A 17630-nucleotide genomic window follows, 5' to 3' on the forward strand; every position below is an offset into this window, starting at 1 on the left:
CGCTAGACCACACACTGCGCAACAGACAGCTACTTAATTAGAAGAGCTTCAATTGGAAAGTCTAAGACATCCTCAATACTCCCCGGACCTTGCTCCAACAGATTACCATTTTTTTCGAAATTTGGATAACTTCTTGCAAGGGAAAAAATTCAACTCCGATAGGGCAGTCCAAATCGCCTTCAAAGATTTTATTGATTCCCGTCCGACTGGTTTTTTTAGTAAAGGGATCAATGAACTACCTATGAGATGGCAAAAGTGCATAGAAAATAATGGTTCATACTTTGATTAATTAAATATATTGTATTAAAAAATATTCGACTTTTTGTTCCTCCCATACAAAACGCCAATTTCATATGTAAGGACCTAATATTACTGTACATATAACGTGAAAGGAGTAGCATTGCGTCTATAAAACTAGAATTGTTATTACAGTTTCCACATTTATTATGCATGGATCTTTTCTGTCTTGCGCTTTATGGATTTTTGATTCTAATATACTTATGAACTTGTACTTTAAGGAACTTGAATGACCTATGAAGCATAGGTTTGCTTGAAAGAATTATTTTTAAATATTCTATTTCTAATCCTTTAATTCAGAATCATGTGATTATTGTAAAGAAGCTGGTGTACGTGTGGTATACGTCATTTTCTAGATAAGTTTAACACTTTTTGATCAACATTCCGCAAAATTGATAATCTATTTATATAAAATAAGGTCGTGTTGGTTACACTATTTATTTATAACTCAAGAACGGCTGAATCGATTAGACTGAAAATTGGTGGGCAGGTAGCTTAGAACCAGGAAAAGGACATAGGATAATTTTTACCCCGTTTTCCATTTTTCATTCCGCGCGGACGGAGTCGCGGGTAAAAGCTAGTTAACCATAAAACGGTGTTCTTTCTTATTTCTTTTATTTTCTTATCCAAGCTATTAAATGTAAGCAGCTTGTAAAACTAAAAAAATGTAAAGTCGTCAAAGCGAGCTGTATTGCATCTTATCACTTTACACAAGAAAGTCGTAAAGAAAAGATATCAAAGCAAACCCGCGAATTCTGTTTGATATTTTACGTTTTACATTTATTTGGTGCGGGATATTATTGGAGCACGTCCTCGTGTAACACAGCCTCGAGGGTACTCCTTTGAGGTCTTATTGCTTGTTACGTTTTATATTATCTGCTCTGTATGCTATAAACATTTTACCAGCTTACACTAGTGTTAACATAACGGTTTTACTCTACTACTGCTCTGAGCGAGATTCCTACGGCGCTCTCTTTTTTTACCATGCCTTTGGGGAGTGGTGTTAACAGAGTTACGTGAGACTGCAATTCGCAGACCTGTGGCGCCCCTTACTGTCCAGCACCATGCGCAGTCACACTGCTTCACCCTAACGCCGGCTCTGAAGGTACTATTTGAACGGTAATGAGGGTACGGATTACCGATGTTCCGGTAGTGTTCCGTTTGTCTATTATCGTGAACCATGAAAGATTGAGCTTATTCGGAATAGTCGTAATAAATATAAAAAAAATAACAAAAATCTCCTAATAACTTTAAAATACATTTTGAATCTCAACTGGAAACTCGTAATGACTTAAATGTTACTTAATAATTACTTTAATTGGATAAATAGTTAGAAAGTTACGAAGCTGACAACAAAGACGACCTGGAAAGCTGTGATAAACGTGCAAACTTGGTACTGGATGATTAAGGTTTATTATATTTAGTTATTAAATGATGTTAGAACGAAGTAGAAAACATATAATAAACCTACGTGGGGCGTTTGAAAAGTTCATAGTCTAACCAGAAAAATGATAAGCTGCTTACATTGTGTATTTATTTTTCAATGTGTATTCCTGAGGGTTTAATTTTCAATTGCTTGGCGAAGCTCTCTACCAGCTTAAAATTTTAACTTATAATTTTAAAGTCAGAAATTTTCTGTAAATAAAATTTCGCCAAGTAGTAGCATAATAGTTTATTTTCATGAACTCTAAAAAGATTTGAATCATTTTTGTATTTGGTCTATTATTACGGAATGTTGATTTTTGCCAGTTACTGATAGAGTATGTATTTCCTAGTTTCCCACTATAGTATAGGTATAGACCTGATTGAGTTTGTATCAAATGTATTAGTTGTATCATCGCAGTAAGTATCATAATATCATACCCGAGTTAGGTGTGAAAGATCAAAAACTTAACTAAGCTTTTTCACCAGTCTTTAGTATGTGGAGATAATAGATTCTTTGAATAGGTATTAAAGCCTTTGGCAATTTAATTCAACAACCCATTAGGGAGATGCTTGTGTTATTTTTTTATTACAGTTTTTCGTAATAGCTGCTTAAAATTGAGTTATGTTTCCGCGAGGTATCATCATAACTGAATATTTTACGCGACACGAAACAGAGGGATGGGCCATGAAACGAGATTTTACCATTTTTATTACTTTTTGTTGTGCGTCGCTAACAAAATATACAAGGTATATTTTTATAAATGTGCTTACCTTTAATAATATCAGATTCTTGAACTGTACATAAAGATAACAAACAGGTAATATAACTGGGAAAGAAATCGAAGTAAAGAAACACAATAAGCTACTTATGATACCGGAAAAGTGTACAGTTCCCTTGGGAAACTGATTTACATATTTACTTGATAGCTCTTCAACGGTTCAACACATCTTATTGAAATATGACACAGATATGGAATATAGTCTCGAGTACCACGTGACCTCTTTTTAATAAATTCTCATAACCTCTTTTGTTTATTGTTTATTTCTTAGTTGTCAGTAAAGTTTAATAATACAATTAGTCGTGTTATTTTTAAAACACTCATTAATACTTTTTAACAATAAAACACGCATATTGAGTTTGTTTTTTAGGTTGTAATTTTAATTTGCTTTAGATAAAATAAAATAAAAATAATTAAGGTTTAATTTATATAAAACTAGCTGTCGCCCGTAACTCCGTCCGCGCGGAATAAAAAAAAACGTAATAAATAGCAAATGTATTCTTCCAGACTGTGTTCTATATCTGTGCCGAATTTCATCAAGATCCGTTATTCCGTTCCGGAGATACCTTCAAACAAACATCCATCCATCCATCCATCTATCTAAATTTAGCATTTAAAATATTAGTATGATTTTTATACAGTTAATTTTTTCGAATTCTGCTTATTTGGTATACTCTTTTACCTCATGCATAATGATGACATTTCGAAAATCGTCTTACGGTTAAACATCAAACTTGTGCGAAACACACACACTAGAGGTGTTATATGTATATAGTAATCATGAAAATAGTAATTCATGTTTTGTGTAGATGCACTAAGATTTATTAAAAGTCCATACAGTGAGTGGGCATAATTAAACTGGGATCAATTGTCTACGTTTTACGAGCAGAAATATGTAGTAAACCCTTCTATCGGTTTTTATGCTCGCAGGATGCTCGAGCAAATTTTTATTTGTTTCTCTTTCATATAAATTCTATGTAAACTACGTTGTTATATAGTACTGAAATAAACTCTCACAATTTTGAATATTGACTGGAGTCGAAAATGTTTTGTAGCTTTTTCATTTAGATGTAATTTTTTTTAATAATGATTTATATGTAAATGTCGAAATACTTTATTGTTTTTTTTTGTTACTTCGACAAATATTATACCAAAATATTATCTGTAAATTTTTGCAAATACATACGTTTTAATTTGAGATAATTGTTTAAACATTTGATACACAAACGTATAAAATCAAGGTTTCTGAAAAAATATAACAGAATGAAATATCAACAAGGAAAAACAAAGGGGAAAGAAAAATATCTATCACGGTCATCGAAATGAGAAATGTGTTAAACATTCGCCCGGTAAAGTTCTAGGAAGATAAATGTACGTGTAAATAATCTTTTTCGCAGTTACATAAAATAAAACATACGTAGGGATTCTGGAATTGACAAGAAGATGACTCAACTAAAATTATAATAGAATGTTAAACTTGCGGACATTTGCCAAACAAATATTTTAAGCGTAACTCTACATTTTTTATTTTAAAGCAGTTCCAAACATATCAGTACGATCGTAAAGAAGGTATTACAAAAAAGCTAGCATTGTCCTTTGTTTAATTTTAATATGGTTGTTTTCTGTTCATTAAGTTTGCGATTTTATTAAGGGCGTAATTGTTAAAATTTATAAGTATTTTATTAAAGGTTAATTTGTGTCATTTTAAATAATTCTTGTAAAAACATTCATACTATTGATTTTTTTCAACTATTATTATCTAATATATAAAATTCTCGTGTCACGGGGTTCGAACTTGAACACCTCCGAAACGGCTTGTCCGATTCTCATGAAATTTTGTGAGCATATTCAGTAGGTCTGAGAATCGGCCAACATCTATTTTTCATAACTCACCCATTTAGTTTTTTTTTAACTGCGCGCGGATGGAGTCGCTGGCGACAGCTAGTAAGTTAATATAACTATAATTGTACAACAATATTGTAACAATATTTATCTCTCATACACTACATTAATATTGAAAGACGACCGCACAGCTATAAACATAAATGTCAAATGGATTAATGTTTAATATATCGGAAGTTATATGCTTGTATTTATTACAGTGTAATCTCCAGAGATTGTAATATTGCTTTCTTTATAACAAATGGCTACTAAAATATCATATGAACTGTATATTTGATACAAATTTCATTATTATACACACAAGATTAAAAGCAATTTAAAATAACATTTAATAATGTACCAAATATAAGAAACAAAGAGCACACGGCAAAAGCTTTCTAAAATCCTCTTTATGTATGTTTAATGCAGAAGTTAAATCTCTCGTCAGTCACTGGATTAGGCAGCCAAAAATCGTTGTTTTTTTTAATTAAATCAACCTTGTATCAATTCTATGAAGAATGCAGAATATAGTAAATGTATTATTTAAAAGCTGTAAATGGATACGAGTGGATGTAAATGGATTAAAAGCGGTAAATGGAACACGATTTAAATAGGTTTTTTATACACGAATCTAAATGATATATATTCCAGCTACCACGAACAATGGAAAACAGACCTCAAAGGAAAGGGTACCCACAATATCACTCGTAGGCATCGATCGCCGGTTAACCTGTATTATGTTAGGAAACGTGTGCCATTGAACGATAAGATATATGATACCTTTGGCACATGTTCTATTGAACCGTTTCTGTTAATTTACCTTTTCCTTTTTTGTGTAGGGTGAAAAGGATTATCCTTATTATCTTTTTAAACCTTGGTTCGTTCATCTTTTAAGATAAATGTGCAATATACTCTGAATTTTACGTCCGAAATTGATGTATATAGAGGGAAAGAAATATGTTTTTGTACGTGATTTTTGGCGGTGAAAACTCACCATAAAGTACATAATTTTCTTGGTGTAAGAATTAGTAAAAAAAACTTATTTAGCGCAACAAATGGTATAGAGTTAATTACTTGTATAAGAAACTTTTTTGTAATTTATTTCATCAAAGTTTTAAAACTGTGCAGTTACAGTCTCGCGGTTTTAACAGTTCTGTAAAATATTTTGTTTCTTGAAATTTAATTCTATTGAGGCATATTATACTTGATGTAGCGCGGAAATTCCTAAATATTTCCACATTGAAAATTGTACTGGTTTCATTGAACCCCTTATTGCTACAATTCTTTTTCAACGTGTAAACTATTCACTTTAATTCCCAAAATCGAACACCCAAGCACGGCCTTCTGTGAACCTCAGTAGGTTTTGAATCACTTTCGGAATCATTAATGTTAAGTGTAGGTTAAGTCTTCATTAAAATCAAACCTCTTTTAACCGTGGGTTTCTAAAACCAAAATCTCTGTATAACATATTGTTATCCCAGTTTTGTCAAAGATAATGACAGGGATGTTTTAAACAGATATTTTGTTCTCAGAAACCCACGGTGAGTTACCTTTTAGCGTCTTTCATATTGCCTACATGCAAGTTCATGTATAGGTATACACGCATTCGTTACTAATTATAAATAACAAATCAAAATATTATGTAACATAAATAAAAGCACGTTTATGATAAACATGAACCGATTTCACATGAAGCGTTCCCAAACATAATAAACATAAAATCAATATTCGCTAAATATAAATTTGTATTTCTTCGGGGCATATGTCGTTATATAAAATGTGAAACGTTTCAGGGAAAATATTAAAGAGATGGGATCATTGAAAAGTTGAAGTGAAGGTAAAAATAGGTTGTTAGGTATACTACTCTACATTTTTTCAAACGTTTACGCATTAGTGTGATCTTACACTACGAAATACGAGTAACAAATATACTGCGACCTCTCCCACTCCCATTAAAAACATGGAGGTAATAGTTTATTTTTATACAAGTGTTTAAACAGTGAAAACTAACGGTAATATTCCATTGACTAATGCCAAAGACAATATTGATCACTCGCTAAACATCTACAAGTAAAGCTTGCATCTGCTTTAGATCCGTGATAACTAAGTTATTGTTTGTACATTAGATTGTTTATACTCTAAACAAGAGCGAAGTACAGCTCGCCCCAGAAGTACATGAGAATATTATGGGATGGATGTATCTTGTGAGCAAAGTTTGTTGACTAATTAATATGAATGATCATGCCGTAAGCATTACAAACAATTTTTAGTTGTATTTTATAATTATTTGTTCTCTTTAAACGAAGTTAGAAGTTAGTCTTTATAGTTCATTTGTTTCAATAAAATAGTCCTTATAGCTGGTTTAAATAAAGGATATATTCCATTACAAAGAAAAATAAAGGCGATAATTTGAATAAATGTGTAATGGACCGTATTGTAACGGATTGCTCGATATACGTTCGGAATGTTAAATTATAATATTTGTTAAAATGCAAATGATTTTCTTTGTTGCGATATTTAGAATTTCGTTCACGTGTAGTTATTTTGAAATCCAATCACGTGCTGTCTTTAGGAATATCGGAAAGCTATTGCGCACTCCGTTACCGGACATCTTAGTGGTATTTGTGACACAAAACGATCAGAAATTCGTTATCGTTTTAGACAGAACCAGTACTTCGTGACTAAATTGTTAAACGATCTGCTTTTTTTGAATAATAGAGATAGAGTTATCCAAAAGATAAGAATTTACTTATATTTAACAAATGAATAAGATGGAAAATTTCTTTAGTGATTGTTGATTCTTCAAAAAGTGTAGTTCGTAGCAAAATCTGATTGATTTAGTCTTATTTTCATTGGGAAATGCTATAGGCATCTTTATAAGGGTATAGACAAGTTAATTTGGTGCTGCAACCACTAAAACACCACGATAGTCCAAGATGTCTATTATTACATTGAAAATATATCCAAAAATCCTTACAAGCTAAATGGTGTAAAAGTCACATAATTGTATCTAAACTATTTTATACGTAGTTTTTAAAAACTAATGCAAGAGTCATCCACCGAGTTAACTGTCTGCATTTAGATAAACTGTCCAGCAGCGTGAAGAGGTCAAGTGGTTCTCGCGGACGTATTCATTAGGTCTTTTCACTCGTTCTGCCGTTTCTGGTAACTGTCAAATTATAAATGTGCAAAAATAAAAATCTAAATTTATTATTGCTTGCATCGTTTCATTAAGTCTATTTTATTCACCCATTTATTAAATAATGATAATTTTCATAAAATTAATTTATTAATATCTATTTTTATCCATCTCTGAGTATTTACTACTAACTTCGGATTAAAAAAAATATCCTAAGTTATTCCCGCATCCATCAGCTACCTTCCAGTCTAAGTCCCGTCAAAATTGGTTCAGCAGATTCGGAGATTACCCGGAACAAACAACAGAGACGAAAATTTGAAAAATTGTGTTTTATTTTTAAGTAAATATATTATTTACGCGAAATATGTTTTTTTTTTCGATATTACATACAGACATTCCAATTTTATTAATTATATTTATATGTGTATACATAATAATAACAAGCTTCACACACTATCTTATGATTTCACCGGATCATTATTTGGTAAATTGCCAAGATTAATATCACGAGTTATAACAGAACACTTTATCATAGTTATCGAAAGCTCAATCCCAAAAAATATTATAATATTACTATAGAGTTATATTTATAATCTACTAATAACTATGTGGAAGAAATGTATTATGAGTTACCAGTTGCGTTTTGAGGTTTAAAAATATGTGATTTGTGTCAATTAAATGTAATTTGAATTTAAAAAAATATCAATGAGAAAAAAAAACAAAAACAAAAAAAAAAAATTAATTTATGTTCTGTGTCTAGATAAAAAAATGTTTTTAACAAAACTTAAAGATTTTCTTGTTTTTTACCGCTCAACGACCTCAAAGCAGCTATTTTAAGAATTTGATATTCTATAGAAGTTACTCTGAATAGAGTCTTTGAATGTCAAGTATAAAAAGACTGTGGGTCGACACGATGTTCCTCAATAGACCTAATTTTAGACACATACTGCGAGCGACAAAAATGTATCTAGAAAAAAAAACTGTTGATAATTGTTATTTAGCGTTTATTGTTTTTTTTTCGTGTCTTATGTACTTTCTAGTTATTTTTACATTTTTACATGAATATTTTTTTAATTTATATTATGAAAACGCAACCAATAACTTTGGATTAGCACACATTTGATTATATTTTCTTCCTTTGTTTTGAAGATGGACAAAAATATAATAATGGACAAGTAATAATCTTGTTAAGAATTCTAACAGCAAAATAATTGGACAACGATAATATAATATGTAGCCGACATAATATGTGGAATTATCTTTTTCTTTTTTTCGGTGATAATAAAAGGCAGGGAAATAATCCATCTGGCAACAATTTTCTTCGTCCACTTACAGTTATTATAAGTATACCTCATAATTATCTGGAAACGCATTACTGTATGAAACCTTTGTGGTTAATGATATAATATTATTTTGACTTATACGTTTTTTTTTTACTAAAAAGACACGAGGATTATTTCAGCCAGTCTTACAAAAGATTAAAAAACTTAAAAAAGATATTGTTATATTTTGTCCAGGGTTAGATATTTTTTAGTTTACATGTTGGTACCTTCACAGCCTAATTTAACCTAATCATAGAGAATCTAAAATTTCACGCTTTTGACCATAAAAATAATGATATAACCCTGCTCCTTTTTTAACCATATCTTCGGATGGTGGGGTAAAAGGGTAACGTCAGACTGTGAAATTCGTAGACCTATGAAGCCTCTCTCTGTCTAGTGCCCTGACCGGTAGCCTAATCGTGCCCTACACTAACGCTGGTATAGGATACAAAAAAAATAACAACTGAAATATTCTGTCGGATAAATGAATCATAATATCGAGAACACGGGATGCTCTTGAAAATTCAAAAGTTTATTTAAAGATGGTTAACCTTTGTATCGAATATTTAAAATAACTCAGTCAGACATTACTATCAATTTGATCTAGACCAACCAAATTTATTGTTGTTATTTCTAACCTTGAAATACCATTGACGTAAGAGTAGGCCGTGATTATTATAGTATAGAAACGCCATTGAGGCCTCCGTAAATAAAATATGTAACTATTATTCTAAAAAATAGTTTCTGGAGTATATAAAATATTGCATAAAAAATTGTAAATAATGAATCGTTGGTTTCGAAAGATTGCAGTTTTATGCAGGCAAAGATATAACGGTTATAGAACTGGGTCTTTTCACTTTATATGCACACAATATTTGTAACTCTTTTGGAAACAAAGCTAAAGCGATCCATAATCGCTCTGCATACAAATGAAATTTTGTATACAGTGTAAATGCTCTCAATTTAAATTTTACACAAGTTGTATTGTAATTTATAAATTGAAACTATTTATGAACGTACAATTTTTTTGAAATTTGACATTTTATAAAGCTTGATTTGAAGTAACAATCTTACTAATATTATAAATGCGAATGTTTGTTTGTTTTGTTATGTTTTTTTTAATCCCGCGTGGATGGAGTCACGGGCAATAGCTAGAACGTACATAAATTTTATATAAATTACATACTGATATAAAGCGGAAATTATCAGATGATATTAGATTTGTTCTCACAAAGGGATGTATTCAAAGCCTCTTTACAGGATTATATCTCAGTAAATACGCATTTACGAAACAGAAACAATGGAATTATAAATTGAAAATGATAAAAGATGATACGTTTCAGATATAAGAAAATATAACAGTATAATTATGTAGTACTTTAATGTTCACAATGCGATGCGTTTTTAATGATTAGGGAAGGTTGTTTGTTGAAGAAAATATTCTGTAAAACTCAAACTATTTTCATAACATTTGTTTTTGAGCTATCTGACTGTAGATTTCCACTTCCCAATTTTCCTTAAAATGCAAGCACAAAACATAGCATATGAGTTCGTACAGGTGATTCGACAACGAAAATGAACAGTAAGATTCCGTTCACACAGACTGGGGCGGAGAGCAGAGCAGATTTTAATAGCATATGAAACTGAGCTTTATACGAATGAAACAAGGTTTAATTTTACTTTTCACGTCTTTTTAATGCTTGCCTTGATAAGTAAATTTAAACCTTGTTTCAATCGTGCAATGCTCAATTTTTTTTGTGTACATAAATCAGCTATGGTCTCCGTCGTGTCTGTCTGAATAGACCGTAACACTTCGCTTTTTTTAAAATATTGTTTTTGCTTCTAAGTAAAAGGAAAACAGGTATTGGATAATCTAGGTTAGAATTTAAATACATAAAAATTTGTATAATAATGATATTTATTATATACAAGTACACTATCTGTACAGTATAACATTCCGATTAAATTGACATTCTCTAATAGTAGCAACTGACAAGTCAGGTTTTATTTACTTAAAATTCATTAAATAGAATGTAAAGCAAATTTAGTTTACACCGTAAGAAACAAATACATTTTAGTTCTTTGTCTTTAATGTAAATTTTCAAATATTCCTAATAAACTTTGTCAGTATGAGCAATCCTCTTTATTAGTAATCATAATTATTTAGATAATAACATGGGAATAAAAAAAACATTTAGAAATTCATATAAAAAATTGTCTTATGGGATGTTTCAACGATGTATTAGCTACTTATCTAACCTAATATAGGTCCCGTAGTATTTATTTCAAGGATTAGAAAAGAGGTTCTAATTTGAGACACTAACAAATTCTACATTTATTAATTTCAATGTAACAACAATAGTATAGTTTGATAGAAGATATCCAACTCTAATTACAATACAGTAAAATGTCCTAAAAATTTCCTATTTTAAATTTTGACGATGAAGTCTTTATAGGCGATTGAAAAGATTTGTTTCAACAAATGATTTTAAACATGTTTATTTCATTCTGAAGTCTTTTATGGAAGTTAATTTCAGAGAAAGAGTTCATTTAATTAGTTTTTGCTATTTGTTAGAAACCTTAAGTAAAAAATTCGCTACATAAATTATTTACACAATCACTTCACAATTTACCTCACATAAATAAAAAAGGATTAAACACTTGATTAATTTTTTAGTCAATTGTTCTGTTAAATTTGTCACAAGTTGATATCATACGGAGGTAGTGATTTGCTCGATTAGATGAACATCACGACGATTACAGGAAGTCCTGCAGGAGCTTGCGCGGTTCCACGTGCTCGGACATTTACCAAGACCCTCTGGGACGCTGCGCGATGGTCGTAGAAGTGCGGAACGACAGCATTCTGGGTAACTCGCAGCAGAACAGCACGTGCGGTTTAGTGGTGCGGCGTAAGACAAAGATTTGGGCAGTCGAGTTGTGCAGGTGGTGGTTGGCCAAGCACAATACGCGGTCGCCCCGCCGGCACTGCATGCGCACCACGCAGGCTCGCATCTAGGCGGCGTCATACAAGCACAGGGGTCGGCGATAGTCGGCGCGGGCGCTGGCGGCGGAGCTTCCGGCTCACGCTTGGAAAAGCCAACGAAGAAAAGCATCAGCGCTCCGGCTAAGGTAGCAGCTGTCGAGAAGTAAAACCCGGCGCGCGGTGCTTGCTGATTGATATACCCCGTCATTGGGACTCCCACGATAACTGGCAACGCTTCGGCTCCTTGCACAAAACCTACATAAAAAATTTAAAATTAATTTCAACGATTATGAAATAGATATTAAAAATTTCGAATGAAATACGTACTCCAAACTTTAGTGAAGTGACGACCTCGAACGCGTTCCATTGTCAGCATTTTTATTGAATAGAGAAATCCCCCGAGGCATAAACCATACATCCACGCGAAAAGTACGTAGCCATGATAACCTTCTACGCTGCTTAAGGCAAGCATAGAAATTCCTAAAAGGAAAAAAAGAAAATCAATAATTTAACCGGCTTACCAGTAAATACTTAATTGATACTCATAGTACGTACCTATACCTAGCATAGCAGTTTGGCAGAGATATTGTTTTGATACTAGACACTGAGCCGATGGGCGGACGAGCACCAGTCCAAATCCGGCGCAACCAAGCACAGCGGCAAAGCCTAGAAATGTTTGCAATAACACAAGTGCACTCTCCTCCAAGCCCTCCTGAAAGCCTTGTAATGCCTGAAAAAGTAACGAATGTTAATAGTTTATTGATTAAATAAATCTGAACACGTTAGGACGCTCTTACCAAAAAAAAGACCGGAGTGTAAAGGCCGAAAGCTGCCAAGCCTGTAGATAACGACAAAACTTTTGCGGGTCGTGAGCGGAGCGAGCTTAAATCAATAAATGGCGAACTTTTTAATCCCTTCTTTTCTTTAACCTGTAATGAAATAATTGGTGATTTATATATGCATATGCATATGTGGACATATTTAATTATTTTTTAAGTTTACTAAAAATGTTCTGAATGACAAACTAAAATAAACACGCGTCCTGAAGATGGACCCCCGACGGGTTCGAAACTAGTCGGCGCCGTCACCGGACGATCATACGTGATTTAAGCCGTTCTTAATTAATTTATAGTTTACCTTTCTTCGTTGATTTTTTAAATGCTGTATCGCCCTTCGTTGCGGATGATATAGCGATGCGCTGCGGTACACGGCGCTTAGAAAGAAAGCCAGGACTAGTACAACTGTCACCGCTTGTAGACCTAAGCGCCATCCCAGTTTACTGTGAGAATTTATTCAACATCATTTAAGCATAGTTAACATAAAATCTACACATCTATCTTTTTCTGCGTCATTAGGCGTCTACTCTTTGACAAATTACTCCTTTCCTTTTACTCACTCATTACTTACATTCACAATTCCTCGCAGTGGCACCTTTGCGCAATTAACGAACAATTTGAATAATATTACTAACATACAGTAAAATTCATGCAATGATTTACCCTACTGCCTCTTTATACGCGACGCTGAAGAGCGCGATGCCGACGCCACCTCCGGCGTGAGCCACCAGCTCCACGAACTGCCGACGCCTGCGGAAGTACGCGCCCAGCACCAGACCTGCCGCCTCGCGCACTAGTCCGCAGCCCACGCCCAGAACGATTCCTGAATAGTCGTGTTTTCTTCTTGTATTATACTAATATTCTTATTTGTAACTTAGTAGCGTTGTCTTTAATCTCAAAAATTAAATGATAATGACGATGATGCTCCTGAATAGAAACTGAGTTTAAAAAATGTGTTGTCTCCAGTTCTTAATGACTATGTTAAAAAAAGTTACCATAGCTGAGTAAAGTTTGATGAAGTTGTGTAGCAAAAGATGTGAAGAGACAGGCTAGTGGTAACAGTAGACCGCCCAGTAAGGCAGCCAGTCTTGGTGATCGTTTGCGACCCGCCACCAGAGCGCCGGCAGCCCGCGACACGCCCACACAAATAGCACCAGCCCAAACTGTCAGATAAAAACATTTAGGGTAACATGGGTGAAGTGTTTCAAACACTAGGAATCGAAAGCTTTAAGGGTTCGGCGATGAGAGATAAGCAGTTGGCGTCCGCCATACACGAATAACCTTAGCAGTTGCCGCTATAAAAGGTGCTGTCCCTACGCTGACAAAAAAAAATCCAGTTGATAATTTCCGAGTTATAACTTTTAAATATCTAATTTAAGAGGTTAACATTACACTATCGTAACTAGTATTTAAAACGAAATAATTTTTATTGTAAGAATACATATGAAGAAATTAAACATCCTCGTATAAATTTTATTTTACATGGTTGAATTTATTCATTTATGTATAAATATTGAAATGCAATCAAGGTCTGTGGACATTGCGTGTGTGCACATATCGAAACTGAATTCCAATTTTCTTAATGATAATTGCAACGTTCCTGATATATGAACATTAATTTAAATCTACCTCGTTACTAACTAATAATAAAAATTAATACTTTATGTCTCAACAGTTCGCCAAATATTTCGTCGTTAGCGGACATAATTAAGGAATGGCTAATGAAACAATTTTACAATCAAAGAAAGCGTAAAAACATTATTATACTTAAACTTGATACAAAAATAGCAACAACGTAAAAGATATTTCATATTCGAATTGAAACGATGAATTTACCATTACGGAAAATAAAGACGTTTAAAAACTAACTTATATCTATGTACAGTTTCTGTCGCTAAAATTAAATTTTCCTACGCCATGCCTGAATTATGACTTGAAAACCGGATCTGACAGAAATATAGTCTTATGCCCCGCCCTAACAACAAACAAAGGCCTTGTTAATAATTGAAATTACTTTTACTGTCTATTTCACCATGAGCTACAAGTAAGTACACAAACATTAATTTAATAAATTTAATTTGTAAGAAAATGTGAAATTATTTATACGAAAAATCAATTGAAATAAAATAAGATTGTCACTACGTTTAAGATTTAATAATCTCTTTTTTAGCGTCTAATATCGAATTCTTTTTATGAATTCTTAAACGATATATCGCTTATTTCGGAAACTATATATTTAGATATTTTTGTAACACTATGGAGATGCTTTTTGCATGATTTTTAACGGTTATACAAATGTATTTTTCGTAAAAAACTACTTCTTATTTCAAAAGACAACGTTGAGCGAAGTTCGGTCGCACATATATGTACTTGTTACAGCACGAAAGTAACAGATCAAAAATTAAAATGTTAAGGTAATTGAATTTGGTATTGGAATTAAAAGATAACATAGGGACGCAGACGTAAGATGACGTTGTTTTAATGAAATGAACATTTGTCCGTTCGCTTTCCGTATATGTCTTATCCTCTCTTAGCGAAAGTTGGTACTTAATAGGATCATTAATTTCACGTGAGTTTGTTGTTGTGGCTTTTGCGACTATTATGGACATAGAAATATATCACACTTTTCAATCAAAAATGTGATGTTTTAATAAGTTTTGCGATTGATATATGTGTTTTAAAACAAGCAACATTTTAAAATATAGAAATTGTTAAAATGATGAAATAGTAGTATTACAAATTTAAGAAATAAAATTTCATCGACAGTTATTTTTGTTTCTTTAGATACAATTGAAAACTCGATTTTATATAAGATACGAGACGGAAATCAATTGAATACGTGACTGAACGAAATGCAAGGTATATCTCCGAGAAAGACTTTATCTAATACCGTACTGCGGTTTGGTCATGATAATATCTAGGTGTTATTATATTATTTTTAATACTATAAGGCTAGTAGTAGTGTCCGCACCAGCATTAGCTGCTACACGAATACCTGGCTCGACCACTGCCATACCACGATCACAAATAAAATAGACGTGAAATGGAAGTAATTCCTCATTTCGTCTGATGGATGCGTGTGCTGGATGTCAAATTCTAGTACTTTCCCACGTCCCTCAAATTCTTATAAGGAAAAGATGGGAACTGGACTTAAGAAGGTAATTTTTAATGCGAATGAAGCAGCTACTTCTTAATAATATTTGTTATTATTTTCATGGAGATTTACTTACCAGCGTGATCGGCTGTCGGACCAAGATGTCTCAACGCATAAACATGTAGAGCTCCGTAAGCTAGCTGTAATCCTGTCGATAGCAAGTGAGCTAAAAATGCTGCACCACAAACTATCCAACTGCGGAAAAAAACTATATTTGAGTTCAAGTTATTCACAAAACCAGAAAACTAAGAATAATAGAAGAAGAAGAAGAAATCAACATAGATCACCAAGTTAACTTAAATATTGGAAGTGAATTAAAGAAAATTCATAAAATCATGTTAAAATTTTGTAAGAATCCCGACAGGAAATTTTACGGAAGTTTGTATTCGTGTATATTTTTGGACGGGAAATTACAACGGGCGTTTTCAAAGATAACTCACAACCTATTGTAAGTGGCCATCGGAAATGCTAAGATCTTTTCCAATAAATGCTTTTTTTTCTAGTTCAAATAAAAAAAAAATGTAAAAACAAATAACATTTCTAAATATCTTTCTTTTTTTTATTGAGTAATAATTTCAGAGATTTTAGTTTTGAATATCGTTTTCTTAGAATTTAACATTTTATTTTAATGCAACAAAATTGTTACGATTGTTTCTTTGATTTTCTAATTCTCGATTATCCAATGCCGTGCGTCTCCAAAAGGTTTCACCGCTTGATCTGTTTGGAGCGTTGAGTACATTTGGCGGTCTCTACTCAAGGATCTTTCTCTCTACAATGTTATTGGTACTTTGACCCATCTAATGTCAAATCGCTTGGCTAATTCTACGAACTATGTCAGCAACATATATCCGTCTACGAATTTTATTCCTGCTATTTCTTATCTTAAAAATACTATGTATCTTTAGCATTCGAATGAAGCCGACCATAAAATACTCAGCCGCAGGAACTAGGAATATAAAGGATTTTGCCGGTATGTAGACTTTTGCGGTCTGATAATTTTTGAACTATACTTAACTATGTCTTTAAAATTTTGTCCGATACCAACAATAAAAAGAAAAAAAAGAGTAAAGAAGTTGTTAAATCCGATTTATTTTTCATGTCATTTTCTAATAATTATGTTTATAATATTTGTTTTGATTTCAGTATATTCTTTATAAAGACAACTCTTTACAAAAGGAAATTTAAACAAGAAAAAGGTTTGAAAGGAATTCACCTTTCGCGGAAACCATGGTCAATAAACATCTTACTTGTTTTAAACAGCTTACTTGTTTGCAACTAAATGAATTATAGATTTACCCCCAACCCCCTTCAGGGTAAAAGTGATGCTTGATGGGCCTGGTGTCGAGCTCGCGACGGCGCAGCGCGGGCACGGTGCGATGCAAAGACCGCAGTTCCCTCTCACGTAGTGCCCCACCGCTAGACTCCTCCTCACCCTCGTGGTAACCTTCTAAAGCAATAACTATTATTTTTCTTATTATAAATATTAATGTGTAGAAGTTAAGAATGTTTTTCAACATTGAACTAGTAGCAATCAAATCTATTTATGCAAAGGACTGGAGCTATGTCAGTGTATACGATGCTCGCATAGGATATAATGCATTTGATATCAGAAGACTATGAGGAGCATTCACTCCTATCGTTTAATGAGAGTAATGCTATACTTGCCATAGTGCGGTAGGCAGTGGTAGCTGTTGGAAAGGAGGTGGGGACAGCGGCAGGCGCGGGGCGGCGGCGGTGGGGCACGGGGCGGTGGCGAGGACGAGCGCGGCGGCGGCGGTGGCGACCACCAGCCGGCCATCAGCGGCGCCCGCCCG

At 33.1% G+C, this 17630-nt stretch overlaps 1 protein-coding gene across 1 annotated transcript; it reads right to left on the reverse strand.

Moving 5' to 3' along the window:
- Positions 1–11442: 11442 nt before the first annotated feature.
- On the reverse strand, positions 11443–17614 carry LOC106720963 (monocarboxylate transporter 2). Its single transcript, XM_045681287.1, has 10 exons — positions 17482–17614; positions 17113–17263; positions 15893–16011; positions 13658–13825; positions 13326–13485; positions 12964–13105; positions 12624–12755; positions 12382–12556; positions 12154–12306; positions 11443–12081 (listed from the first exon to the last, which is right to left on the reverse strand). Exons 1-10 carry the CDS (start codon positions 17612–17614, stop codon positions 11555–11557), a joined length of 1860 nt encoding a protein of 619 aa, XP_045537243.1. The 3' UTR covers positions 11443–11554.
- Positions 17615–17630: the final 16 nt, after the last annotated feature.

The sequence above is a fragment of the Papilio machaon genome, chromosome 15, assembly GCF_912999745.1.
Source record: "Papilio machaon chromosome 15, ilPapMach1.1, whole genome shotgun sequence".
In the NCBI taxonomy this organism is placed as follows: domain Eukaryota; kingdom Metazoa; phylum Arthropoda; class Insecta; order Lepidoptera; family Papilionidae; genus Papilio; species Papilio machaon.